Genomic DNA, 26,644 nt, shown 5'->3' with positions numbered 1-26,644 from the left:
TTAAACACGTAAAACTGTGTAGCATTACGCTACCAAATCAATTGACAAAGTACAATATCGTTCGCGAGCTTACGTAGCATTACACTCCACGTTTCTTGCAAGATAATTACGATGACATCAAATAAAATTCTTGTCTGTGAACATGATGGGTGATCTCTATACGACTCTGGATGGTGAAAACCATGATGTCCCATAATTCCACTCATAACATAATTTAGCTTCCCCTTTTGTTGTTGTTTACAAAGTGCACCATCCAACGGCCCAAATTTACATATTGTGGCTTTAATATCTCAAAAAACGCATATGTTACAAAGTAACAATAATTCAAGTTTTTATTCAATCTGTTTCAGAAAAAAACTATAAAATAACAGCCTCGTGCAAAGCATTCTGGGAACCAGAAATCCACATAAACCTTTTTTCAGTTTTCTTTCTAATTTTGGTTTCCAGAATGCTTTGCATGAGGCTGTTATTGATAGATTTTTTACGATTAAGACTTGTCAGTGTTTAATGATCGTTTATCTTTGAACAAACTGTTGCCAGTAAATTACATAAGTAAAGAAGAGGAAAGATGATAATGATGCTTTAAGAAATAAACATTACAAACGATAAATGTAAATGTAAATGTGTCTCTTTAAGTCAATGCTTCTGTAAAGGAACTTGCATGTTATGTTTGTACATTCAATCAATGAGAATGAGAAACTTTGACAAATACTAACTGAGACTAAAGTGGAAGCGGAGAAACTTGAGAGTAAGATTTGTTTTACCTAAAAATTATAAGGTGTTTTTCTATCACAACAAACAGTAAATTCTTTTTTTTTGTAACTATATTAAGAAGTTCTAAAAGAGCAACGTTCTCTCAATCTGGTTCTGATTTACAGAAAGAAATCCACCCGCTACAGTACGGCCTGTACAAAACTGAAACATTTCTGTGTGTGCCCACTGTGTCAGAATGGCCGAGGTTAGACCGGAAAACCGCACACCGCAGACTCGTCCTGTCAGAGGATGAAAGAGAAGCACGTACCTCCCTACACCCCAAAACCCCGAGCGGTACGACACAGCCATCGCAGCTCTGGGACGGATTTGACAGTGGAAGGTGTCTCATATCAATGAGCTGCCTTTGATCTTAAAGAAATCTCAATCCACCGATTGGATCAAGCAGTGATGACAAAGTCTATACAAAGACCATGTACTTATCTCCTTTAATGTTTTGACATGTCACTTTTCGTTCCTTGCTCGAATGTCATTGCTTTGAAAGAGCCTTGGTTTGATGTACTTCTGTGAATGATTGTCATCCTAAAAGGGTCGTCTACATGATTATCGTTGCCAACATACTGTAATTCACACCAACTATTTCATTGCACTGTCTATTGTTTTGTTTTTTAAGAAATAAATAATGCTATCAGTCAAATGCTTATTTCATTTGGTTTGTTTTCTGTGTGTGTTTTGGCCAATGAATTGAACTCAAAATACGTGTACAGAAGCAAGTTTGTAACCATCGAGGCAAAACTTTAAATGGGCGCTGGATTGTCTATATTATCACGTGTAAAATCAGCATAATATTAAAAACCATTATTTATAATATCATAGTTATTCTTAATAACACCATATTGTTATACCCTAGTTCAACCAGCAATATAGATACTGTCATCATTTATTTACCTTCTTGAAACTTAAAACTTATTTGAGAAATGTCTCGATGATTTTGAGTCCATACAATGGAAGTCAATGGTGCCTCAATGTTCTTTGGTTATCAAAGTTCATAGAAATATCTTCTTTTGCAGAAAAAATCATGCAGGCTTGACATGAGGACAAATAAATAAAAAAGATTTTACATTTCCAGGCCACGTTGTAACTTCAGTCAGTGGGAAACACAAGAGACGGAGACAAGTCCATTTTTATTTCAGAATCGTTGAAAAAACTTCTAGTGCTTTTGCCGTTACAGAAATATGGGGTAGATTTTTGTTACAGTGAAGCAATTTCAACATAGTAGCTTAACAAATATGGGGACGATTAGCAAACAAAAGGCCATGTGGATATAAAACCACTTGAAGGTTGTAGGATGTTAAATACACATTTTAAAAGACCATAAAAGACGTTTTTCACATTCTTCAGTTCCTTCGTGAAAACCATCATTCTCTGCCTGCTGTTCCAGCGACCCGGCTGTAGAAGCATACCACAAAGACCGGGTCCTTCTCCTCCAGGCTGTTCAAAAAGCCATTTCTCTCCGCCTCGCTCCACGAATCAAACCACTGAGTCCACAGCCGTAACTGGCATTCAAAAATGTTGGGTGGCCGATCATTTACCTTACGGAGAAAATATAAATACAGACAAAGTTCATTAACATGCATCGACCACAACGAATCATACACGTACACAACAAATCACCTGTAGTGTGTTCAGCTGGTCCAACAAACTGGAGACCTTTCCAGGCACAGCCTTTGAGGTCAGATCTTCCAGAAAGCGTTGTCTTTGAGCAACATTCCATGCCAAAAACCAACCGAGCACACATCTCTGCTCCTGAAGCGTCACGTAGGACAGCGGCGCAGGGTCTTCTCTCGAGCCCGTGTTGAGGGACGTGCAGGACAGATCTTCCAGACGTTGCGGGACGATGCATCCTGAAGCAGAAGGAAAGTCTGTCATGGAGACTGGAGGACGAGTCGGCCAACCTTGTGTACTGGTAAAACCGGAGACCCGCGTTTCAGATCGAGCCTCCGTTGATGGGTTCATCATGGACGCTTCTGGTTGGTTTGAGCTTTGTAAAGCATGATGGAACCAAGCCATTCCTAACAAGGAGGGGAAATTTGCATTTAGTCGAAAAGTCACTGTTGACAGTACAACTATAACTATGTTGCATTTGTGTTATACACGTTTAGTGAGAAAACAGCGTTCAGGTTCACACATACGTCATTTGTTTTCTTTAAAATCATTTTAAATGATACAGTTATCGTGCGTTTATTGCGAACACTTCCTGGTCACTTCCTCGTTACACATCATGCTGGTCTCGCTAGCGTTTAGCTGACCAAAACAAACCGAGCAACCTCTTCACTTGAGTCGACATATAAACAATCTTAATACAACATTACCCTCGTCTCCGTTAGATCTGTCACCTTCCGTCGAAATGATGCATGTTTTCACTTTGAAATGTCGTCAATAGACCTCGACTGAGCAGAGAAGACGCTCGCTGTTTATAAACCTCTAGCATCTGCTCGGCTGGGACGAGGGAGGGGCTTGAATATATTATAAAGCTCATTAACATAAGCTAAAAGTCGAATAAAATTCTGGTTGTAATAACTTTTCTTATTGTTCGTTTATAATTGTTCAAATTCTGTTGAATTATTTTTGTCTTTTCCAAATGGAAACCTAAATTGAATTAAAAGATGAAAAGAAATGGAAATGATGCTCTGATAATGCTATAATGGTTAATGCAACGTGTGCCCGTGTTTTTGGCCCTTAACTGTTTATTTGAAGTAAAGTATTAAACAACTTTGATGTTTTCTCTCCTCCCCCACTCGAGTTTGATAAAAACAGAGGTCGGAGTCAGCTGCAGATGGGCGGGTCAGCCGCAAGTGGGTGGGACTTGAGCCACAAGTGGGCTGTGCAAACCTCCAGAGGATTTTGATTGGTGTATTCGTGGTCGTGTGTCGCAGTATTGGTTTATGAGCCACAGTTGGTGTAGTATATTGGGACACTAACTCATTTTCGACGGTCACTTTATTGAGGACCCTTCACTGCTGCAGTCATGCACACAAGACACTGCGCTTCATCAAAAGCCTTTTAACACAATATCCACATACAACAGTTGGTGGAGGGATATTTTGTGTTTAAAAAAAAGACAAGACAAACCCTAAACCTGACTCGCGTGAAAGGGCAGTAGCACAAAATGATAGAACAGCAGTGAATGATCATTTGAATAATTTGTAACACAAATAGAAACTGCAGTACAGTGGTTTAGAGAAATGTTGGTTTATGACATTAAAATACAAGAACAGGCATAATTATTATTTTCATATCAGCGTGAATACATTTACGTTGCCGAGTGTTTATTTGTTTACACTTTTATTATGCCATGCTGGCCGTAACGCTGAATAGAACTTCCGGAAGACTAAAATGCGCTTTGCGCATAAAAAAGCTTTCGTTTTCGTTTTATCGTATATTCATTTGATGCATTTTGACAAGTTGTAATAACACAAAACTTAAAACAATGATAATAGTGTGTTTTCATTACTCTCTCTGCCTCCTTGCTGCATAAGCCCCTCCCACTTGCCGTTTATGGCGTTAACTCCTCCCACCCGCAGTTCTCCGGGCTGCAGCGATCGCTACTTTGCCCACTCCGCCTCTTCCGGAAGCGCCGGTGTCGCGCTGACGTCAGTGACGAAGGCGTTGCGGTCTGCGCGAGCTACAGAACGAGCGAAGGGAACCAAGATGGCGGACCTCGAAGACGTTACGCTAGACGGCAGGCCGCTCCATTCGCTCCGGGTTGCGGATTTGAAAGCCGCGTTGGAAGAGAGAGGGCTTCCGAAAAGCGGACAGAAGAATGCTCTCGTCAAGAGGCTGAAGGGGGTGAGTGGAAGCGGCTGTTTTCTCGGCTCCGAGGAGTCCCGACACGGTGATTCGGAGAGGCCGAGCGTCGGTGGTCTTGCGCTAGCTGCTAGCGCGCACTAGCTAGGCAGCTCGAGCAGTTTGTAGTGTCATCATCGTGTTCCCCGCAGATGCTCTTCTGCGGGTGTGTGTGAGACGTGCAAAGGCGGTGTATTTTCGCTGAATCTGCGACTTCGCGCGTGTGTTTGGGAGGGGGCAGACGTCGCAGAGGGTTCGGGGCGATGCGCTTGTGTTTACAAGTCTCGGGGTGGCCGTGAACTGTGTGTTTTTTTACTTGTCGGCGGGTTCGCGCTTTGTGTGCGTAAGGTGTGAGGGGTATGAAACGGGGATGCGCTCACAAATCTTTTAATTCCGTTTTAAACTATATGAATGAATTAATGTATCCGCTTTGCTGAAATAAATACTGAAGTCACGTCGCAGTTGCTTTGATTCCCTGTGTGTGTGTTGGGGGGGGGGGTGATTGATGTTGTTTGCGCCGCTGCTGCTTTGAAGTTGAATATGAAGTTACTGATATAAACAAACCGCTGTCTGTCTCTTTTTTCTACTAGTTTATTTTATTCAATAGCTTATAAACCGCGTGTATTTCACATAGGCTTTAAGAGTATTTTCTGTTTTATCGGTATCGACGGTATTTTCCGGTATCGTCTATTCAAACCTATTTAATGCATTCTTTAGTAGTCCCCTTGTCACTGGAGCATTTGAGAATGTAACATTACTGTAATACAATTATATCCATGTAGTTGCTATTTCCACTGCTGTGTATCTTATTTTATAAAATGCTCCGTTCTGGTCCTTGTTTCTGATTGGCTTAGCTTTAGTTCTAAGCCTGGACCCGATTTCTTACCGCATCCCAGCCTGAATATCACTTAATTTACTTTAATTTATGAAACTTTGCTACGCATATGCAATAACCGTTTTATTAAAGCAATACGTTCACCAAGAAGTGGGTTACAGTGCATTATATAACAGCTGTGGGGGTGTTTTGGTGCTTAGCATCATGCCACAACACCCTTAGCGGTTATAAAATGCACTGTAACCCATTGCTTCGCAGGGCTTATTGCATTAATCAGTCAAGATTTTGAACGGTTTATATTTCATATTGTGTGCATGTTATATTGTGTCCTTTGTAGTGTGCAAAATTTAAGTAGTCGTACCAATACTAGTAAAATTCCACGGTTAGGAACTTTGAATAGCACCTATTGTACTATTGCTCTTTTTATGACACATCGCTTATTGTAGGGATGCTCCGATCCACCTTTTTTGCTTCCGATACCTGAGATTCAGTATTGGCCGATACCGAGTACCGATCCGATACTACGGTAAAAAATGTAAAGTGCACAATTACTTAATAAACTATGTGCATTGCAGTACAAGACATCAGGCTCGACTTAACATAAATTTCCTGACCCCGTAAAACAAAATAACAAACTAATGATTCAAAAATGTAGTAAATAGTTTATTAAACCAGCACCGGTGCAAAACAAATGAAAAATAAAACAAAACTTTTCACTATCTTTGGACAAAAGACATTCAAAATTAAAGTGCAAATTAAGCAGCTGAATAAAACAACAGCTTCACTAGCTTGATAAACGGGTATAAATAAATGGAAACAAAATCTCTTAATAATTTTTAAGAAAGTGCAAAAATAATTTAAAAATCAATTCGCAATAAAGCAGCTGAAATTGAGCAAAAAAAGTAATAGCTTTACTGCTTTAGATATATTTAAAATAACATGAATCAGATCTTTTTAATGCTTTAGTCACTAAAGCAAAGTCCACTTAACTAAACTGAAGTTTTAGTTTAACATCTAACACAGAAACAGATGAATAAAACACTAGCTTCCCTAGCTTAGTAAAACTGCACATGTTTGTTGCATTTAACGTGGCATTTTGTGGCACAAAATTCTCATCCAACCAGTGTGCGGTTAAACTTAAAAGCGACACGGGGGACACGTCGCAGCTCCAGATATCTGTTGTAAAACTCACCGCATTGACAGCTTTAATTTTTTCGGATATGTGTTTGCAGACTTTTCGGTACAGTTCAAGGTAGAGATAAATATCAGATAAATATTTACGCTTCGGCGTGTCGTACTGCGGCTCCAGGTGGTTTATAAGGAGTCTGAAGCCATTATTCGCAACGACGGACAGCGGTTGCCCATCCATAACAATGAAAGCGGTGGAACTTATTGGCGTAGCTGTTGTAAAATAACTCCAAATGACAGATATTTTGGCTCGCTCCATGCTGTTCGCTGCTATATGTTCACTTGTTCACGTACACTACGTACAGAGCACGTTGCTAGCGTATGATGTCGCACGTTGCTAGCGTATGATGTCGCACGTTGCGCAATGCACAGCCGCCCACGAGAGAGTTTAAGCGCCGGTGTCTCCATGAACTTTTACATCGTCTAGCACAAATTTTATGTCAGATCGGGTATCGGTGACAAATTGCACCGATACCCGATCTAGAATTTTATTGCGTATCGACGCCGATACCCGATACGAATATCGGATCGGAGCATCCCTAGCTTATTGCTCCCCGAAACTCTTTGTAAGTCACTTTGGATAAAAGCATCTGCTAAATGTAATGCAAAACAAAACATCAGTGCATGCTAATTAATTTTATTTACAAATTGTTGCTCGTCGTTAATATAAATGTGTAAAAAGCAAGTTTATTGTTGCTGAAACTGTTGGGTGCTCACAGGGTATTTCATGCTGATGAACATCCATCTCAGTCTGCTGCTGTATAAACAAATTGAATAAACTTCAGTATGGCAACTGACAGAACAAACGCGCATATGCAATATTAGAGCAAACCTCAGTTTTTATACTGCATTTACTCAAGATTATTTACATTAAGGTAGCTGTATGTTAGAATAGAAAATGCAACAGAGAGATTTTTCTTTAGTTTCAATTTGGCATTTAAAAAAATCTAATATATTATTCTGAACATACACATTGCTAGTCATCTATTGTTTTTTTAGCACAATTTCAGATATATAAAATAAGTAGGCTACTGTAAACCTCACCATGTCCTCCCATTTATTTTACCCCATTACAGAAATAAAAGCAGACACTTCACTGCATTAGCATTGGCGCTAATCAAGTTCACAAGCAAACAGGGGTGTTTTTTAATGTAACTTTTAACTTAACATATGATACAACATTCAAAATGCAAACTTACGTATGTGTGAAACTTACTGCTTGAACTTGTTCAAATAAATCCGGATGTTTCCACCTTTCACCACTAAACTCAGTTCGTTTTTTTTGTGATTTGACTTTAATATGAAGTATTTCTGTGCGCATCTCTTGTGGATCGGAGCCGCGTTAATCCGCTCATCAAGTTTTATTGCGTCTATGAAAAGTTTCAAACTGACAACCTGTCAGACAGAGCATCAGTACCCGGTTGACCGGTATGTCGGTGGCCTTATGAAAATGATGTACCAACTATGACCTGGGACTTTTGACAACACTAGTCCTTTGGTACAAAGTTTGCTTGTGTAATAAGTGCCTTTAATGAAGTTTGCTTTCCTGACACTCTGCTTGTGCAACAGGCTCTCATGTTGGAGAATCTTCAGAAAACCTCTTCTCACCACATTGGCCTGCAGCCCAACTCCCGGGTGAGCTGACTTGCAATGCTTTAAAATTTCAACAAAAGTGTTACTGTTTGTTATTAATAGCTAGCTTCCTTTACTGAAACAAGCGTAGTATTTTGAAATATGTGTGCTTGTTTAGATTGGGGAGGAGATGAGCCAGAACAGTTTTATTAAACAGTACCTGGCGAAACAGCAAGAACTGCTCAGGCAACGCTTGGAGAGAGAGGCAAGGGAAGCTGCTGAAAATGATGGTGAGTACAGGCATGTTTCAGTGATTTGTGTTGTCGTTTTTAAATGGCAAATATGAGTGTTCTTGCTTTCTTTGCAACTTTCTATAGGTGGTTTCCTCTTCTTCATTAAATGTCTGAAACCCTAGCAAATGTTACTGTATCTCAGGGGTATTTAATTAAAGTTCCAAGAGGTCCGGTCTTTATATTTTCTTCTAAACGGAGGTCCGGACAATGTTTTTTGAAAATAAATTATTCAAATTCAATTTAAAATGATTAAATCAATTTAGCCCAGCTGGATATACTGTATGAAATATGATCTCTTATCAGGCCATTTATTTTATATTTTGATGTATCTATAGGCTCTGTGGCTTTAGGAATGCCCTCTTAATAGAAGTCTGATAATTAATATTTGTAAATAAAAAAGCTACTGACAACATGCAAATAGCAAATGTAATGTAACTATTAAAATGCTTTATAACATTATTGATCATAAACAGAAAACAGAGTTACTAACTAAATTAGCCTTTCCATGCCATTGTCACCGTTTCACTTTCTTACCAGAACTACTTCTATCTCTAAATGATTCCCCAATAAAACAAAGTTCATTACAAAATGTGAACCTGCTTGTGAAAACCCAGCAAGAGTTCTTCATAAAATCATCCTACAGAATATTCTGTGAAAATATAACAACAATATCTTCAATATTGACTGAAGATATTCATACCAAAACTGAATAATACCAAAATCTTAGTGAAATCAATGCTTGAAATTAATCTTTGATGCTTGTTGTCTAATAATCAATTCGATCGAGATGTTTTCACAGGGTCACAAATGTTTACATGGTCACCAATAATGTAGTTAAAAACGTTATGGTTAATAAAATATCACAAATCTGGTTTGAAAGGTTGGAGACGTATAGCAAACAGTAAACAGACTGACAGATACTTTAATATTCGCTGGATATAAGCGTCAAAAGATAAACTGCATAAATGTTCCTGAGAGCGAGTGTGGTGTGATTCTCTTTCGTGAAGATGTGCAGCTCAATTTAAACAACCAAAATAGTCAAACATTTGTATGGTTAATTAGGTCTCGTGGTCCGGATGGAACGAAGCTAAGGTCCGGACTGCGGTCTGCCTATTGAGGATGACAAATGTATCTGCTTGTTTTTCAAGCTGAATGTTAATGAGATGGTTAGGACTACATTACATTTACATTTAGGCATTTGGCAGACGCTTTTATCCAAAGCGACCTGCATAGCATTATCCTATACATTTTACATAGGTATCTGCAATCCCCTGGAATCAAACCCACAACCTTGCGTTGTTAATGCAATACTCTTACCACTGAGCATCAGATGTACTACAATGTACAAGTATATCACAATATGCTAGCTTTGATTAATGTGTAAATGTTCAGTACAAAAAGAAGGATAAGCTGATTTTGGTGTGCCCACCTTTCTTGAGTATACATTTGGGCGGTTTTAATCAAATCATACCACGAACTGACGTAGATTTGTGGGTGTGTGACTACACAAGGTTTCAGGCAGGTCTGGGTGAGCATTCGCTTTTACATAGATTGCATCTTTTGTTCAACACTTAAAACACACCAAAGACCCAGATAAACACGTATCCGCGCCATAAGACCCCCCCAAAAATGTTCCTACTTATTAAAGGTTTTTCTCATAAATGCATTACAATTTCCTTGTATAAACATGTTTATTTCAGGTTAAGCTGATTCTGTATGGCCTTCATTTTTCATTTATTTTCTATAGACAGGTCTGTGATTAATTATTGATTCAGCCTTTTTTAACCTTTTATCTTATTTAGGAACGGATCAAGAAGACCACACTGAAGCCAATGACAGCAAGGTCTGTCCTGCCCCTGCCCAGGTTAGAAACATTTCACCCTTGCTTTCCTTGGTTTTTGTTCATTTTTAGGGATTTACTGTGCTTGGATAGTACGTTTTGCTTGCACATGCATAAGGAGACAACGTATGAATTTAGTTGAATTTAATTGGCATCTTGTTTCTCTGCCAGGATGACCAACACAAACCCACAGCAAGTGAGAGTGATGATCACAGAGAGAAAGAACAGCCATCGCCCTCTGTACCTGCTCAGCCTGGTGCGATAGCTTCTTTGTCAGTTCGGGTTGTTGGTGAAAGAGGGCCGACCTCAAGCCGTGTACCAGCCGACAGTGATGATGAAAGCGAGGGCGGGGACGACAATGAAAACGAGAAGGAAGAGTGCAAAATGAGTGCTCAGCGAAGTGTGCCAAAAAGCCAGCCGGTCAGGGAAAGATCTGGTGGCTCACAGCAACAGCAGCATCCACCCCCCCAACACATACCCTTGCTATCACAACAGCTGAGACAGCCCACTCCGCCCCCTTCCCCTCCACCTGAACTCTCATTCCCACTCCCAGACACCCCCAAACAGAGCCCTCCAAGTCCAGGAGAGCTCCCGTCTAGACAGCGCATGTCTAGCTCTTCCAGCTCCGGCAGTTCGAGTAGTGACAGTCGTAGCAGTAGTCCCGAACCAGCAGCCGATTCCTCAGAACGCAGACCAGGCCCTCTGACCTTACTGGCTCGTAAGATGGCGTCTGAAGGTGCTTTCTCTGGAGCTGGAAAGCATGAAAGAGAGGCTGTCGTACCTGCAGGAAGAGGCCACAAAGAGGGAGTCGTGTCTGCAATTACCCACACAGCCAATGCAGCATCAGTTCTGTCATACCCCAGTTCGGTGATCTCCAACCAGGGAGTTAGTGTTGTCAGGACAGCGGTGATAGAAGAGAGCGATGCCATGAAGCAGGATGGGCAAGGCCATCTTTTGTGGGAGCAGGAAAAGAGGGAAAGACAAAAGGAACAAGAGAAGCTGAAAGCTCTTGAAAAGGAGAGAGAGGAAAGAGAGAAAGCATTGGAGCAGGAAAGGCAGGAACGAGAAGAAGCTCTAAGACGGGAGCGGGAGGAAAGAGAGCGGGCTTTACAACGAGAAAGGGAAGAGAAGGCGAAGGCATTGGAACTAGAGCGAGAACGAGCGCTGGAAAGGGAGCGAGCGTTAGAAAGAGAAAGGCTGGAAAGAGAGCAGGCTCTGGAAAGGGAGAGGATAGAAAAAGAACAGGCTCTGGAGCGAGAGAGGGTAGAAAGAGAAAAAGCCCTGGAAAGGGAGAGACTGGAGAGGGAGAGGATCGAGAGAGAGCAAGCTCTGGAGAAAGAGAGGAAAGAAAAAGCTCTAGAAAGGGAGAGAGAGGAGAGAGAGAGGATAGAAAGGGAGAGACTGGAGTGTGAGAGGATTGAAAGAGAGAGACTGGAGCGCGAGAGGATTGAAAGAGAGAGACTGGAGCGAGCGAGGATAGAAAGAGAGAGACTGGAGCGAGAGCGGATAGAAAGAGAAAAGGCTCTAGAAAGAGAGAGACTGGAGAGAGAGAGATTAGAAAGGGAGCGAGCTCTAGAAAAAGAGAGGCTAGAGCAAGAGAGGTTAGAGAGAGAGCAAGCTCTGGAAAGGGAGAGACTAGAGAGAGAGAGGATCGAGAAAGAGCAAGCTTTGGAGAAGGAAATACTTGAAAGAGAAGCCTCTTTGGAGCGAGAGAGGCAAGAAATGGAGAGGGAACGCAAGAGACAGGAGAAGCAAGAGAGAGAGATGGTCTTAGAACGAGAAAGACTTGAGAAGGAGAAAGCCATTTTGGAACAAGAGCGTTTGCAGAAAGAGCAAGCTCTCAAGCATGAGAAGGAGGCTCAGAAGAAAGCAAAGGAGGAGAAAGAGCGAGCCTTGGAAAAAGAGAGAGAGGAGAGGGCTTTACAAGAGGAGAAACAGAGAGCATTGGCGGAGAAGGAAATGAGAGCACAGGAAGAAAAGGAAAAGGCTTTGAAACAAGAACAAGAGGAAGAACGAGAGAAAGAAAGAGAAAGCCGTCTTCCTCCGTTGAAGCGCGGACGTGATATTGGTGGTTTCTCTCGTTCAGTGGCCCATCCTGAGAGTCAGTCGGAAAAGCCTAAGGATAGTGAAGATGCTCGATCTACAGAGCCTGTCCCACAAGAGTCACCCCCACCAGCGACACCATTATCCCCTCAATCGTCCTCTAAGAAGTCTCGCTTTCTCAGAGATACTCCTACGACTCCTCTCCCATCCTCTCCGGCTTCTGTGTTAAAGAGACCTCGATCCTTCTCCGACAAGCCTGTCCCGCAAGCTCCTGTAATTCCGTTTGTAGCTACACCTGGAGAAGCAGTACAAGATGATGCCGATCAGGCTTCTCAAACAAAGCTACAGAGTGGGAGGCAGAAGGGTCTTGTTTCAGCCGCCCGTGGGTTAGAGAGCAATACCCAAGAGGTGGATGCTCAGAAACACAAGGAAGAGAAGGTGGTGGTATCAGAAGCACCCAAAGGGCTGCAGGTCAATGAAACAAGCGAAGACACTAAACGCCAGACGCCCAGGAGAGTCAAGGATGAAGGGAAATCTCCAGCGCCTCCTCCAGGAGAGAAGAAAAGAGGAAGGGAAAGAGAAAAGAAAGAGGTGACGAAAAGTGAAAGGAAATCGTCTTCATCCAGCGATAGTTCCTCATCTGACTCAGATTCTGGGTCTTCATCCTCCTCGCGTTCCTCCAGTTCATCATCATCCTCGCAGGAGAAACCCCGCACTGGTTCAGCTGATAGGAAGGTGAGTGGTTTTTCATTTTTCTCACTTGCTCACAGAGATGCTACTGAAAAAAACTCAAGTCAGTCCACCTTATCAACAGCATAATGTCATGGCCTGGGGTGGGGCTGCAACAAACGATTATTTTGATAACCGATTAATCTAATGATTATTAATCGACTAATCATAATTTATTTTGTAGATTAATCGGAAGGTTTTGATTGATTCAGTTTTTGCAATTCATTAAAATATTGACCTATTTCAACTAAAGAATAAAACGAGAACATTATCGCTTTTTAGGGAACTTTGAGCCAGCTAAATGGAGAAATTTCCTTCAGGTTTCTGTCTTCCACCAATAGTCAAACTGCTGCTACTGTGTTTTAAATAAGGCAGGGCATTGACACATTTCACAGTTTGATTTCTAAATATCAGTTTGATTCAATAACAATTAATTTGGATATATAAAGTAGGTTCTTAGATGGTGTACAGATAAAAAATGTGTAGCTTGAATGCACTGTATGTGGCTTTAGAAGTGTATGCTAAATGCCTAATGCCTTGTGGAAAAACTCAACTAATAATGTAAAAACTACAGGGAACCACGTCATTTCATCACCATACAATTAAATGTTTAAATTATACAACTTATTTGTATACAACTGCATATACCATAGATTTTAAAATAATTGATTCTAAAGACTGATCAATTGCATGATTTATTTAAGATAAATATGGTTACCCAGCTGGAAAAAAACAACAGAAACCCAATTGAACCCATCAAAGAAATTCAATTGATTTCCATCGAAATACTATTATAATGATAATTTATGCGTTTCTAACCACACATGCAAGTACTGTAAGACTATTACAACGGATTAAGCCATCTGCATCTCTCTATACACTTTAAACTACATCACGATCGCTCAAAAACTAAATCAGATCTTAACATGTTATTTCCTATTATCCGTAGTCAAAGGAAATCCAGAAAAAATCTTCCCAGCACATGGATGGAGTTAGCCAATCTGAAGCTGGGATTGAAAAGCCAACCACAGCCCAGCGCAAAAAACGAGTCTTCACAGTGCAGGAGGAGAAAGATGTCAGCATTGCAGATGTCGTTCAGACTAAGGTCGGTATTCAAATTACTCTGAACTAAACGAATTTCGTAGAGACCAGTCTTGTACCCGACTAAATTTAATTTAAGAACACTCTTGACCCGGTCTGTTTCTGTGCAAACAGCTTACAAAACAAACAAGTCTGTATTTATGTGCTGCACTTTCCCTTAACATCAGAGACCCTGCCTTGAGCAACAGGACGAGAAGGAAACGGGAGGAAGGAAGGACCGTATTGGAGAAGATGAGACTATGGAATGCACATCAAGGTCTGTTTTAGTGTTTTAGACAAGTGTTTTATTACTGCTGCGATGCATCACAAACTGATGTTCAGGATTTGCTTTTTTTTATTAAGGCAGCTGTAAAGCATTGAAAGACAAAATATGTTGATGTTTTGTATCCATTTTGTATTGTGGCCATGAACGCTTATTGAACCATGACAACATTGAATGGCCATTGTTCAGGAGCACTGATGAAACTCCAATAACCAGTGTAGGAGTGATATCCAGTATCAGTAATAATCAACTAATTAGATTAAAAAGCCTCTATAAATCAATGCATACATCGTCAGAAAGCAAACGTCAGTGCTTTTATTAACTAAAATAATGTAATAATTGAATGTGTTGTTTGAAATTAACTTATTATGAGTATGACTTTTACTTTTTACGTTTACTTGAAATAAAATGTCCCTACTTCCTGTGTTGGGCAAGTTACCAAGTAATTAATTGCTAGTTGCTAATTACATATTCAACAGTGTAATTAAATGACTGTACAAATTACTCTCCAAAAAGTATTTCTTTACTTATTACTTTCTATCAACCTTGATGATTTAAATTATTCAAGGACATGAAACTCTGTAATTTTATATCATTTATTTTAATTAGTTTAAAAAGTAATAATATTAACGGACCAAAGTATTACAAATGTGAGAATTATACATTAAAGCTCGAATTTTTAAGTCAATTCCACTATAGTAAAGCATATACAACACAAAGTAATAAGTTTAATTACATCAGAAGAAACTGTAATTAAATCACAGAACAATTTAAGTAATCCCATACTTTTCTTTTTCAATATAAACGTAATTAAATGACATTAACTAGTTACGCTCAACACCGCCCACTTAACATATGAAACTGAAACGTTTTAAATCTCTAACATCTGCTTAAAAAAGTAACACCACGCTATAAATAGCATTCAGAAATGCGTTTATTCAAGTTAAGTTCATCAACACAAACAACAATATTGTGTACACGCGTGCCAGATTTAAGAGCGCTGTGTGAATTACGGACAGGCGATCCGCGCGGCTCCCTCTCGGCCGGTGTTAATGGGGTCCTGCTGCAGTGAGTCTCGCGCAGCTCCCTTTCTCTCATCCAAACATGGCTGTACTGCGCGTTATTTGACCGATATCACCGGGCACGAGGTGTCCCGTTTGCGTCGGTAAACCATTTCGCCAAATTCCGTCGTTTCTAGAGCTTGTAGAGGCGCTGATAGGTGCGTGATGATCTCATTGTGCATTATGCTTCTCGACGCGGGTGAGGGAGGAGGAGGAGAGAGATGCTCTCGCATCCCACAATGCGGCGTAGCGCTTTTCTCATCTAGCTTCATTTCATATTTATATCTCGCTAAATGTATTAAAAACGGAAGTGTTTTCGCGCTTTTATACTTCGCGTTGTCGGCCGCCTGAGCGATGAAAGTGACGCCGAGCCGCGCGCGCGTGTCTCAGCTCAGCGTGACGAGCGGCTCGTTTAGTGCGCGTGTAGCCCGGAGCTTTAGTTTTGGAGGTCAATGTGAAACTGCAGTCGCAAGGTTATAGATGTTGTATAAGATCCTGTTTTTATTTCTATAAATGCTTAAGTGATGTCACGTGGTAATAGGTCAACGCTTTGTTGTTTCTAGAAGCAAGTGACGAATCTGTTTATTATGGGTTTATAAAAGTGTAACACCACGTCATGTTTATCCACGAATCTGACCATGTAATTGATCTAATATGATTGTCTTGGCTCCGTCTCTTTCTTCTGTTTCTCAGTAGTGAGCTGAAGGAGACCGTCATGGCCGAGAAGCTACCGGAGAGCAGTGAGGAGGTAAGAGTGCATTATAGTGCTGGGCTGACCCACCGTTCTCCAGATAACTGGACGCGTCCATACAAGAAGAGTTTTCACCCTTTTTGTTTCATAGATAAACCAAAATAATGACCACTTCAGATTTTAACGTCGTAACTTGGAGCCCTTTCTCGCACATGCAGGCGGTTTATTTCTAGTCCTCCATAAGAGCATAAGTAAACGTCTTTCCATGCATGCAGTTAAATGCGAGTTATTTGGTTTGCCCTCTTTGTGGTCATAGTAGCTGTTGTATGAACATTGTGCTGAAACTGTGTTAGAGACAAGCAGCAGGGAGCGCTATCTCACTGTGGCTGATGTTTAAAACCCCCTTGATTGCTTTGTTGTGAAGGTGCTCATGCCTCTTCCATTGCCCTTATTGGTACCTGCATACAACTACTACTACAGCACCTGTTCCACTGTCCCCAAGCACCGTGGCTATACCAGATATGCTCTTGAATCTGCTCTGCAGTGGAACACATCAGGCAACAATGGCCTCATTACCACAATGGCGTTGGCTGGGAGCACCTGTTGATTGGACTGATAATGAGAGGCTGGGTAATGTGGGAGTGGGCTGTCACTGAAGATGACACGCGAGCCTGTCAATGTGCGGCTCAGGGAATGTTTTTGAGACTGCAGACGGTTGTTTAAAACCTATATGTGGACTATAAACGCTACTTCAGGACAGTTCAAACTGACAGTTTTGGTTTTAATGGAGTTTTTCAGGGATCGATCCCGTTGCTCGCTACATTATGGGACTTTTGTACGGCTGCATAATCTGCATCTTCAATAATATTGTGATGGATGTTTTTGCTCACTGACACCAAAGATATTGGACTCTGTATTTTGCACGGTTGCCATAATATCTGGACTCACGAATTTCAAAAATATCAAGTTTTTTCCACGGATTATTCCAGTGACACGTAACTCGCATGCTGGATTGATTTTTCATCTATTTGACCGTGATAAAGTCACTGCAGACAACCTCAGCAGAACATCACCGGGATCAGCATGTAGAAACTGCCTCTTAAAATGAACATTTTTGCCAAAAAAGCACATAAGAGTGAAGTGCTGCAGGGGATGTGGAATTTACTTCAGCAGTTTGTTGAAAGACTCGTCCATCTTATTGACATGGAAATGAAAAGTGTGAAATTTACACAAGTGACACTCTCAAAGGTCACCCACACCTCTGCCCTTCTGCCAACCTGCGGTCAGATTGTTGCCCAAACTTCCCAGCCTTCTTTCATTGGACTCTTGTTGCCTAGATACAGTAGATGCAGACGTGCGATTGGGCCATTCCCAACCCAGTGAAGAACATGTGTCAATGGTACCGGGAAACAAGTAGTCACTCTCCTCTTTCTACTTTACACGTTTTACCTAGACAATGCAAATGTTTAGCCCAAACTCCCTGGTAACTCTCAAATGGAGCTATTGACTACGTAACAATGTTTAGATTTTTATCCATAAGGCCACTGCAGTTCAGAGTAAAATCTAATGTTCCATAATGTTATTTTACACTGTAGTTTTCTGCCTCAATGGATACTTAAACCAGCGGACAGCCTCAGTTTGAAAATGTTAGTCATTAAACTAAAGTATGGCCTTAAACGTTTATATTAGTGTAGGAGAGGACAGACTGCATCTTTAGTGGAAATTAACTGTAACTGGGATTTTTATTTGGGATTTAATTCAGTGAAATCTGTGTAAATTGTCACCTTGTCTTAATGCACATTAGATTTGTGCAAAATTTGTGTCGTTCAGTTCCTTTTGGTACACTTAGAGGCGGTCTGTCCCTATAGATATACATTTTTTATAACCTAACCATTTGTTGATGTTGCTCAACCATTTGGTCTCAAACTCTACCGGTTATCCAGTTTGTTTCTCTCCCTCATACACGCACTTTGTCCCTCACTGTGTTATCCAAGTTTCTTTGGTGTATCTAACCCTTTCTCTTTGCCTTGGGTGTGTTTATCTTTCAGAGCACCACGCCAAAGACCTTCTCTGCCCGGAAAATCTCATTCAGCAGTGAGTATCTAGACGCTTTCTATTGAGTGGTTAATAATGTAAATGCACACGCCACTAAAATTGCTGCCAGCTAGGTCACTTCTGCTCTCATTGCAGGGGATTTTCACCAAGTGATAATGAGTAAGTGTTTAATAATGTGTTTGGTAAGAAAATGTTACAATTTCCAATGTTTACAATTTCAAAGGCTCTGATTTTTAAGATCTGTAAGTGCAAGTTGTTTTCAGTTTGGACAGCTCTGACATTTATTTTAGTCCAGGGCTAGTCTAATCCCTGTCTAGGAAACCACCCTTGAGTGCCTCTATGATCATCCCTTGAGTTGTTGGGATGTTTATTGATGTACCTTTAAACAGATACCCTTATACTTTTTGGTTGTCGATTTATGGCGAAGTGTTTGAATAATAAGACTCGCATTGGTGATCGCAATCCTATGTGCATCCTGAAGTGAAACGCCATTGTTCCCTATGGTGCTGGAATTATCCGAGCTGGCAGATATTTTAGCGGAAGGGTGTCATCACTCCGTGTGCATTGGAGGGACTTTTCACTTTATACAGTTTTCTACCACAAACACCTAATAGCAAACAATGTTGTTAAAAATGGCCATCTTCTGTCTACAGGCAGCAAACCAGCGCCGGGAGTGGTGATTTCAGAAGGGGAAACTGAGAGCACAAGCGGGGTTGCTGCTGGCAGGAAGAGGAGATGGGGCTCAAGTACAGCTGTTACTGCCAAGAAACCCTCCATCAGCATCACCACAGACTCTCTTAAGGTCAGAAAACTATGTTGGTAGCAATTAGTTCAAAAGGAACTACGTATTTATAGTCCAAAAGAAATGTTTCTGTCCCTCCTTTCTGCTCTTCTCTGATTAAATGCATTCTTTGCCCGTGCAGTCTTTAATTCCTGACATCAAGCCTAGCTTGGGCCAGGAGGCCGTTCTAGATCTGCATCCAGAAGAGGTGCATCTTTCTGAGGACGAGGAAGGCGGGGAGAGAGGTGACCAAGACCTGAAAATCAGACGAACTGTAACACAGGTATGTCAAGTTTGTTTCTATTGTGCTTTTGCATTGTTGTGAAGGAGCTGAACAGAAAAGGTTGCAAAACAGACGATGAATGCATACGGTAAAAGTAAAAAAAACTTTTCTTCTACTAGCCGTAAATTACACAAAAAAAGCAAATGTGTGAACTTGCATAGATTGATATCATGTTGGATTAACCTTTGGGGATCCCAAATACAGGTTGTGCCCTCTGACACACAAGAGAATGGACAGAAGGAATCCAAAAGGGATGATCATGGAGATGAGGAGGAAAGAAATGACAGACAGGATAAACTTAGCCAAGAGGTGAAATTGGAAGGCTCCGTTCAGATTTCCATGGATGCAGAGATCTCTTCCCCTGGCCGTGATGTGGACATGAAGACGGGTGAGAATATCAAAGGGAGCAAATCATAAGAGTGAAATTATTGAAAGTATCTTGCATTTTGGTCTCATGCCTTTCTTTGTTTTTCCTCTTGTAGTGACTCAAAGTGACACATTGATAAGGCGTTCCATTAGCCAGCAGAAGTCGGGAGTGAGCATCACCATTGATGACCCAGTCCGCACATCCAAGCAACCGTCTCCACCTCGTGGCACGCTGTCTAACATCATCCATATCTGCAACCTGGTAGGCTTCATTTTACACATCTTCTCTCCACTGGAGTACAATGCGTTGGAAGTTATCGTAAGCTTAACGTTTCGTGTCTTAAGGTGCGACCGTTTACACTGGGCCAGTTGAAAGAGCTGCTGAACCGCACTGGTGCTGTAGTCGAGGACTGTTTCTGGATCGACAAGATTAAATCTCATTGCTACGTCACGGTAAGTCTCTTCTGTTTCTGTGCATCTTTCTATTTTTGTCTTTGTGGATCGGGGAATAGTTTTTTCTTTTCCGTTTTCTTGCTGCAGTTGAGAATAATTTGATTCTGTTTGCTCATAATCTCTCCTCTTCTTTCTTTGCATCTCTCAGTACTCCAGCACAGAAGAGGCAATGGCAACGCGGACAGCACTGCATGGGGTTAAATGGCCCCAGAGTAATCCAAAGTTCCTCAGTGTTGACTTCTGCAATCAGGAGGAAGTAAGGCTTTCATTGGACCAATTGATGTGATTTAAAAAATGAGCTTGGTTATTTTACTGCATTGTAACGTGTCTTTCCTTGCACCTCTCTGCAGTTGGACTTTCACAGGGGTCTCGGTCCAGCGGGAGAAAAGCCACAGGAGGAGACCCAAAGGGTTGCAACTGCCGGGCCTGGCCGTACGGTTCCTCCACCTCTCCTTCCAGAGCGTGACCAGTGGGCTGAACGAGAGAAGGAGATGGAAAGGCGGGAACGAGCGCGTGCAGAACGGGAATGGGACAGGGATAAAGTGAGAGACTTCAGCAAACCCGGAGAAGAACGGGAGGCTGGGGCAAGACGATCGCGATCTAGAGATCGTGAGAGAAAGCGTAAGGAGAGAGGGAAGAGCAAAGAAAGAAAGACAGAAAAGAAGGGTGAGGAGCAAATGACATAAAAAGTTTTCGTTTCTTTTTGCATATCAGCCACGTTAATTCGTTTTCTTTGCTCGCGTTTTAGAAAAAGGTCCCGAGGAGCCGCCTGCTAAACTGTTGGATGACCTGTTCCGCAAAACCAAAGCAGCACCCTGCATATATTGGCTCCCCCTCACTGAAGAACAGGTATGTTTCTTTGTATCTTCTAGTCATTTTAGCTAACATTACTATTATGTAATGCAAACCTAGATTTTGCAGCTGGTTAATGACATCGGTTATTCTATTTATATACGACTACGCTTTCCTTGCAGGCAACACAGAAGGCAGTGGCTCGTGCCGAGCGCATGAAGGAAAGAGAGAAGAGGAGGAAGGACATGGAGGAGGAAGAGGATAAAAAGCGCGAAGAGGAGCGCAGGGAGAGAATGAAGCCCAGCGGTGCTGCCGGAGGAGACGGCGAGAGAGACCGTGACAGAGGTCGAGAGAGGGATCGAGAGGGAGATAAGCGAAAGGAGGGATATCGCAGGCCTGGAGGAAACAGCGCAAGCGGGAGCAGAAGGTCAAGAAGCCGCAGTGACCCTCCACCCAGAGATCGACGACGCTAATTAACATCTGGAACTGTCCAGTTTGTAACCCCAGTTCCTGGACGTGCTGTAACAGCTCTAGGACCAACTCAGACTCTACACAAATTCACACACTGCATAAAGACACACACATGTGCACACGCTCATTGGGACCACAGTGGTGCTGTGTCTCCATGTAGACTGTTGTCTCGTCTGGGCTGTAAGACTCCCAGTGTTCATTTCCCTTTCTCAGTGTTAATGGACTTCTGGTATACGTGGACAGCACTGCAAGACGTCATGTTGTTTGTCACCAGCTGATGGAGTGCTGTCCGCGAGCCCTCTGCCCTCTATCATGTTTTTAGGTAGTGTTTTTTTCTCGAGGTTTGGTGAAGTCCTCTTTCTCCTTCAGTGTAGTGTTCACACGGATGGACGAGCGAAGCTGCCTTCTACGAGATGCTTTGGTGTGACACTTGTCCAGACTGTCATGTTTTATTTCCATTCACATTAAATTTGTTCTCGTTTTATCATGTCTGCCTTTTACCGACCTTTTGCTGTTACCTACGTTGTCATGGAGAATGGGATGCGTATTTAACCTTTTCACATTTGGTTTTAAAAAACTTTTTTATTCTTTAAGCGTAAAAGCTGATGTTTGTTCTCGTTATTTTTTGTTTACTCCTGTAAGTGCTGAATGTACAAATAATAAAAAGGTTACATCTAAGATCTGAAAACAAGGCTCCTTTATTGGTTCTGTAGTTGCAGGGTTATATCGATCGACCTTACCTGCTTGTGTGAGAAGTGACGTGACAAAGCTGTACTGTTATTCATCCACAAGCTGCCTATATACACAACCTTGCTTGTTTCTATATTTTGCTTTTAACTCAACTTCAGACAACTGATCCGTAAACTTTCTAAAGGAACATGCAGCTTCACGGTGTCCAGCGTGAATCCGTCAGGGTCTAACATATGCATTTGTTGAACAGTTAATGGTGGTGTTGTTTTTCTGGCAATATAGCATCTCTCAAAGTGCTTAATAACTCTGACAAATGTTGTTTAAATGTTTAAAATTATGTTTGATCAGAATGAGCGTCATTATTCAAAGCCCACAAGGAGGCAGCCTTTCCACAAAACTAAATGTATATGCCACATGTTCCTCAGAGAGCAAGTATAACTGAAGGTACAAAAACACCACTATGCCTCATCACGTTTCAACCTTACGGTGATTCAATGGCTCATTTTCAGCCTCCATTATCTCCGAAAGCTATCGTTTGCCACTTACGTTTCGCAAACAGGTAAATATAATGCCAGGGAAAATGTTCACACCCTGTCTGCATCCACCCACACTTCTATTTTTGCCGTCTTTAGCTGCTGATTGCTTTGTCTATCAGACTCCACAGTGCTCCCTCCTTCCATCACCATACTGAGGCTTTGACGTCCTTCCTGTCGAGCTCAGCAGAGGTTCTCTGTAATTAACGTCCTGGTGGCTGAGTAGAGCATTTTTCCGGCCTGATGCAACACACTGCGCACAGTTCAGCTGAACTGGGTCGACCCTCCCATGCCCACGCATTGCCCAGCCCAGCACCATTCCTGTGACCCACAGTCTCTTCCTGAACACACTGGATGCTGTCAGAGGAATTGCTGGTTGTGCTGAGTTTGCAGTTGTTTGCACTTATTACAGTGTGATGTACAATGACCCATTCTGGGTCACATTTGGTAGTTATATCCGTACAAGTACCCTATTCAGAATCCATTACCCAGAGCTTTAGACATTTAGTGTGTGTTTTTCAAAAGACTCTTGAATTATAAGGCTTATGTTGAATATCTTAAAGTTTGATTATGAAAAATAAGGTGTTTCCGACCCACCCACCTTACAGCTATATACACTTCTAACTCTGAGCCAGTTCTCGTCTAGGTAGACATGTATGCCTTAACACACAATTGCCTTCTACTTCTACAATTTATGGTTAGAAACACATTAAATACAGTAGCAACGGCAGGAATTAAGTATTTTGAATGCAAAACCCTGAAGCGAGTTTTAGCACTTCTGGTTCCATCAGCCCTAAAACTACAATAGAAGTTCAGTTCACATCAGTCTCTTTCTTTGGCAATGGCAGAAGCTTTTTTTAATTAAGTAAATCTCAAACAACAATATTAATAGTGCTGGATTGGTTTTAGAGATCATGTCATGGGGTCCAATCTTATAAAATTGTTTCAGGTTTAGTCCAATACCACGTTAATATGAAATTAGTGTAATACAATTGCTTCAAATTCTTTTCACAGGTTGGTATATCGAACACTTGAATGCAACCATCAAGGGCTGCGGGTCCACAAGGGTCTCCACGACAATTTAGATATGTCCTTTCTTTAAAAACAAAAGGGCAATTCATATCCTGAAGGCCCAGAACCTAGAATGAATGAATGTATTAATCTTTGAAACATTGCTCCCAGTGCTAATGAACATAATTATAATGAACAAATAATAATAATACTTATTATATAATAAATGTTATAGTATTATATAGTGAATTCATCCAAATTATCAACAGAAATTGACGAACAATAACGTTTTAATCATAGTTTGGTTTGGAAAAAAATCACTACCGGTTGATTAGACAAAAATTGAAATATTTGAGTAACGATTACTCTGAAGAATAAAATACCATCATGTACAGATTCGGAACAACATAAGGGTGAGTAATGACAATACTGGATAATAACTAAACTTTTTGGTCAAACCAGAGCCCAAAAGAAAGCGAAGTAAAGCAGGGACAGAGGTTAAAACTCAATCTCTTGTACAGGTTTAAGTAAGGATAACCTAACGTCCAGCCCTGGGTTTAGAGCACTACACCACATCCTGTCAGTTGTGTGATAAGTGCTGATGAATAAACAGTGTAAAGATATTTTAACCCCAGTAAGCATTAATATCCAGCAGACCCTCCTCCGTCCCACCAGCAGTTGGAGAAACAGACCACAAGGCTGCCAGCTCATTTTTCAAAGCCCACCTCTGATGTGGCTTTCTCAAAACTTTTTCTAACCCCGTTTTTCTCTCCTTATCCCAAACCCGTTCGGTTCAAGCTGTAAAAACTCAGGGTTCTTATATGCAAAAAGACACATTCAGCAGTTCCGCTTATCACACAAAACCTTGAAACCGCTGTTTTAGTTATTGCGTGCTATGAACCCATTTGGTTTGTTTCATTTGTGCTTTTCGCTGCAGTTGCGCATCATGTTTTTCGTATGTTTCCTTGTTTGTTTTGCTTTGAGTTGGACTTTGTGATGACAAGGACTGGCATATGAGAACCACATGTGCTTTGGAGGAGGGGCGGAGATCTAATGCAACGCAACTTCACAAGGACCACTGGGAAAAAGGAAATATTAAAGACAGACGTGGAGAGGAACATATACTTCATGCTTGTGATGTGGCAGTCCAGTCATTAAAGTCATAAGGTGATGAAAACTGTCCAGTTAACCGCCGCTGGCCCGAGCTGAAGCAGGGGGGGTTCCTGGAGGATGTGACTGGGTCAGATTGAGGGTGCTGGGCTTGGTTAAGGTAGGGGGAGGGTAAAAGCCTGATTCCGCTGCTCCTGGTGGGGAGTCTTTTCCTGCCGGTGTGGGTACGTTTGCCTTTTAAGCAAGGAGGGAAAACACCGTGCCAAAGAGTTGTCGATTGTTTTACTTCCTACAACCTGTGTTTGCCTTGCCTTGTCTGGCATTGTGGGAAAACAACTCCAGTCTGCTCACATCACCACCACACCCTGTTTGAAATGTAGACGTACATGTTTCCCGTAGCTCGACACATTAATGCAGGTGCCTGTGTTGTTTTATGGCCATTTCTAGCACACTCAGCATTAGCTAGAAAGATACAACTTTAACTAGCACATGTGCAAACTCTCATGTTGGGCGGGAACCTTGCGTCTTCATTGTTCGTTATTTTAATGTTTTCAAAAATCATTATTATTGGTCACCCTTCATGTTTGTCTGTCAGTTTAACAAATATTCAACAAGTGAAAAGCATTAAAAAGAGCTTGTCGAATTTGACAACACAGCGTTTAATCGTCGAAAAAATTGCTGGAGTTTTGAAGTAGGGATTTTTAATGTTATCGGTCGGCAATACAATTTAGGCCGCTATATACGAATTAGCCACCTTCTTTTAAAATAGTTACGAATGCATGTGAGATTGTGATTTGATGCATAATGAGGCCATGTGTACGTTCTTGTCTTTGCATTAGTGATGTAAATTGACATCCTGTAGAGGAAAACACGTTTTCCACATTTCCATTTGTGGTGGTTAGAGCATGGTGTTGGAAACGCCAAGGTCATGGGTTCGATCCCAGCGATAGCACATACTTAGAAACAAATGAACAGCATAATGCAATGCAAGTCGCTTTGGTTAAAAGCGTCTGCCAAATGGATAAATATAATGTAAACCGAACAAGCATAGTTAGAAGATATAACCGATATTAAACAGCAGGCAAGTCTGTTCTGCATCCAAAGAAAGCATTTGAAAAAAGACTTTGTGGTGCTGCTTAATGTCTTTAGTTTAGCCTTGTTAAAAAAAGGAAAAACTGTGAAGTATTTTTGCCTGGAGAGAGAGAGAGAGTTTTGTGGGCAGAGCAGAAAGTGCTGAGGTTGTTCTTCATACTGCAGAATCAGCTGGGAAAAAATTGAACTTGCCTAAAAAAGTTGAAATGCTTGAATAGTGTGGCGCTGTGCTCTGATTGAACGACACGCAAGACGCACTAGACGCAAATAGCTCATTCTTCAGCGCTTTTATGTTTGGACACAGGTGTGATGATCTGAGAGAGATCATGTGGATATCATGTGGATGTGCAGATAAGTTGCGTTTGCCTCCCTCTGTCTCCTGCAGTCTTCTGGCAGTTTGGATTCCAGATGTTTTTAATGGAATTCTCCTTGATCATGGCCTCCGAATGTCCATCCTCCCCCTCCCTCATCCCCAAAGCCTCGTGACTAGACCCAGAGTGCCAAAACATGATCCATTTCACAAACAGAACAGTCACATCTTTATTTACTGAAGTGGTTTCATATAGAATGAAGTCTGTCGTATTTTACTTAAAAGTATGATTTCTCTTCGATCAGTATCTGAAAGTGTAATTATTCTCAAGGATGCACACACATACTTAATAACGGAGATATGTTTCCCTACGAACGGTGCCAAAGGGTTTGCAGAATTATAATAATTCCTGGTTTCACTTAATCCTTGGAACTGGCCTGTATTTTCCGTCCCACTTATATGGCCAAGAGTTTCCGAATGCCAGCAGGAGGGAAGAGAAAGACGTATCGACGCAAATGAGAGAAA

At 41.4% G+C, this 26,644-nt stretch overlaps 2 protein-coding genes across 3 annotated transcripts; one reads left to right on the top strand and one right to left on the bottom strand.

The window, feature by feature from the left end:
• Positions 1-1,876: 1,876 nt before the first annotated feature.
• On the bottom strand, positions 1,877-3,424 carry cUnh14orf119 (chromosome Un C14orf119 homolog). Its single transcript, XM_079451490.1, has 3 exons — positions 3,084-3,424; positions 2,386-2,783; positions 1,877-2,303 (listed from the first exon to the last, which is right to left on the bottom strand). Exons 2-3 carry the CDS (start codon positions 2,779-2,781, stop codon positions 2,130-2,132), a joined length of 570 nt encoding a protein of 189 aa, XP_079307616.1. The 5' UTR covers positions 2,782-2,783; positions 3,084-3,424; the 3' UTR covers positions 1,877-2,129.
• Positions 3,425-3,663: 239 nt separating this feature from the next.
• On the top strand, positions 3,664-22,057 carry acin1a (apoptotic chromatin condensation inducer 1a). 2 transcript variants are annotated; one of them, XM_079453397.1, is made up of 18 exons: positions 3,664-4,560; positions 8,150-8,215; positions 8,331-8,442; positions 10,248-10,309; positions 10,457-13,063; positions 14,007-14,162; positions 14,326-14,414; positions 16,178-16,229; positions 18,221-18,266; positions 18,881-19,029; positions 19,151-19,291; positions 19,496-19,679; positions 19,774-19,919; positions 20,003-20,110; positions 20,259-20,366; positions 20,461-20,776; positions 20,859-20,959; positions 21,085-22,057. In XM_079453397.1, exons 1-18 carry the CDS (start codon positions 4,270-4,272, stop codon positions 21,373-21,375), a joined length of 5,025 nt encoding a protein of 1,674 aa, XP_079309523.1. In that variant the 5' UTR covers positions 3,664-4,269; the 3' UTR covers positions 21,376-22,057. The 2 variants fall into 2 exon arrangements, with proteins under 2 accessions (XP_079309523.1, XP_079309522.1); XM_079453396.1 differs by having other exon boundaries at positions 16,175-16,229.
• The last annotated feature ends 4,587 nt before the right edge of the window (positions 22,058-26,644 follow it).

Source organism: Barbatula barbatula, assembly GCF_947034865.1.
Source record: "Barbatula barbatula genome assembly, chromosome: 3".
NCBI classification, from domain to species: domain Eukaryota; kingdom Metazoa; phylum Chordata; class Actinopteri; order Cypriniformes; family Nemacheilidae; genus Barbatula; species Barbatula barbatula.
Note: the sequence above shows the minus strand (reverse complement) of the source record. Positions and strands in the feature narration are given on the sequence as shown.

Excerpts from the sequence above, each read along its gene's own strand:
- cUnh14orf119 (XM_079451490.1), bottom strand. The coding sequence starts at position 2,781 with ATGGCTTGGTTCCATCATGCTTTACAAAGCTCAAACCAACCAGAAGCG. Across the intron at positions 2,304-2,385 it reads ACCAGCTGAACACACTACAG|GTAAATGATCGGCCACCCAA; the intron begins GTGATTTGTTGT and ends TTTCTCCGTAAG.
- acin1a (XM_079453396.1), top strand. The coding sequence starts at position 4,270 with ATGGCGTTAACTCCTCCCACCCGCAGTTCTCCGGGCTGCAGCGATCGC. Across the intron at positions 18,267-18,880 it reads CCGGAAAATCTCATTCAGCA|GCAGCAAACCAGCGCCGGGA; the intron begins GTGAGTATCTAG and ends TTCTGTCTACAG. Across the intron at positions 19,292-19,495 it reads TCAGACGAACTGTAACACAG|GTTGTGCCCTCTGACACACA; the intron begins GTATGTCAAGTT and ends TCCCAAATACAG.